This window comes from Galeopterus variegatus, unplaced genomic scaffold (assembly GCF_000696425.1).
Source record: "Galeopterus variegatus unplaced genomic scaffold, G_variegatus-3.0.2 Scaffold679, whole genome shotgun sequence".
In the NCBI taxonomy this organism is placed as follows: Eukaryota; Metazoa; Chordata; class Mammalia; order Dermoptera; family Cynocephalidae; genus Galeopterus; species Galeopterus variegatus.
In genome coordinates, this window is record NW_007726790.1 from 621,197 (window position 1) to 622,139 (window position 943).

The 943-nt window shown below is 38.8% G+C and overlaps 1 protein-coding gene across 1 annotated transcript in view; it reads right to left on the bottom strand.

Annotated features, from left to right (window-relative positions):
- Window positions 1–200: 200 nt before the first annotated feature.
- LOC103589367 (olfactory receptor 52A5-like) overlaps window positions 201–943 on the bottom strand; it is a 1,787-nt gene continuing 1,044 nt past the window's right edge. The window contains exon 2 of the mRNA XM_008571320.1: window positions 201–918. Within this exon, the coding sequence (XP_008569542.1) occupies window positions 201–918 (718 nt within the window). The remainder of the gene's footprint in view (window positions 919–943) is intronic.

Genomic DNA, 943 nt, shown 5'->3' on the forward strand with positions numbered 1-943 from the left:
ACTTCAGATCAATAACCTCTGAAAAACATTTTCATACCAAAATAAAAGAAAAGAAAAACATTTTCAGCACACTTATTTATATTTTATTAATTTACTCATCAATCATGATGATACTCCAAACCATTGACTGAATTTTCAGATCTCATAAGTCTAATAGAGAAACCACTAAATCATATAGGAAGAACTAGTTCAATCAAATGTCAAGCCTGGTCTTTGGAACAGAACATTTTTATTACCTTTTCTCGAATGTGCTTTGTCTTTACCCCATAGACAAAGAGGTTGAGGAATGGTGGAACCAGTAGGTAAAGATTGGACAAGGTGATATGTATATATGATGGGATATAAGATCCAGATCTATGAGTAAAAAAGGAGAAGAAAGCAAGGAGATAGAATTGGAAGAAGACCAATATATGTGGGATACATGTATTTAATGCCTTAAGTCGTGCTTCTGTCTGGGGCAGGTGAAAGACAGTGACAAATATTCGTACATAGGAGAGGGTGATGAAAATGAAGTCAAGCCCACCAACAATAAAAGCTCCAAGTAGACCATAAACCTTATTGATGTAAACGTCTTCAGTGGCAAGCTTCACAAGGGCCATGTGTTCACAGTAAGTGTGGGATATTAACTGGGTTTGGTAAAGTTTCAGACGGCACTTTATGAGCAATAGGCATGGGATTACCAAAATGGCAGGTCGCAATGTCACCCCAACTCCAATATAAGTGACTAGTTTTCGAGTGAATATGGTAGCATGCCTCAGAGGATAACAGATAGCTACATAGCGGTCCAGAGCCATGGCCAGCAAAACTCCTGATTCAATGCCCTGAAACATGTGGATGAGCCACATCTGAAAGAGGCAAGCATCAAAATAGATCTCTGGCAAGTGAAACCAAAATATTCCAAGCATCTTGGGCACAATGCTGGTGCTAAGTGCAATGTCTGTGG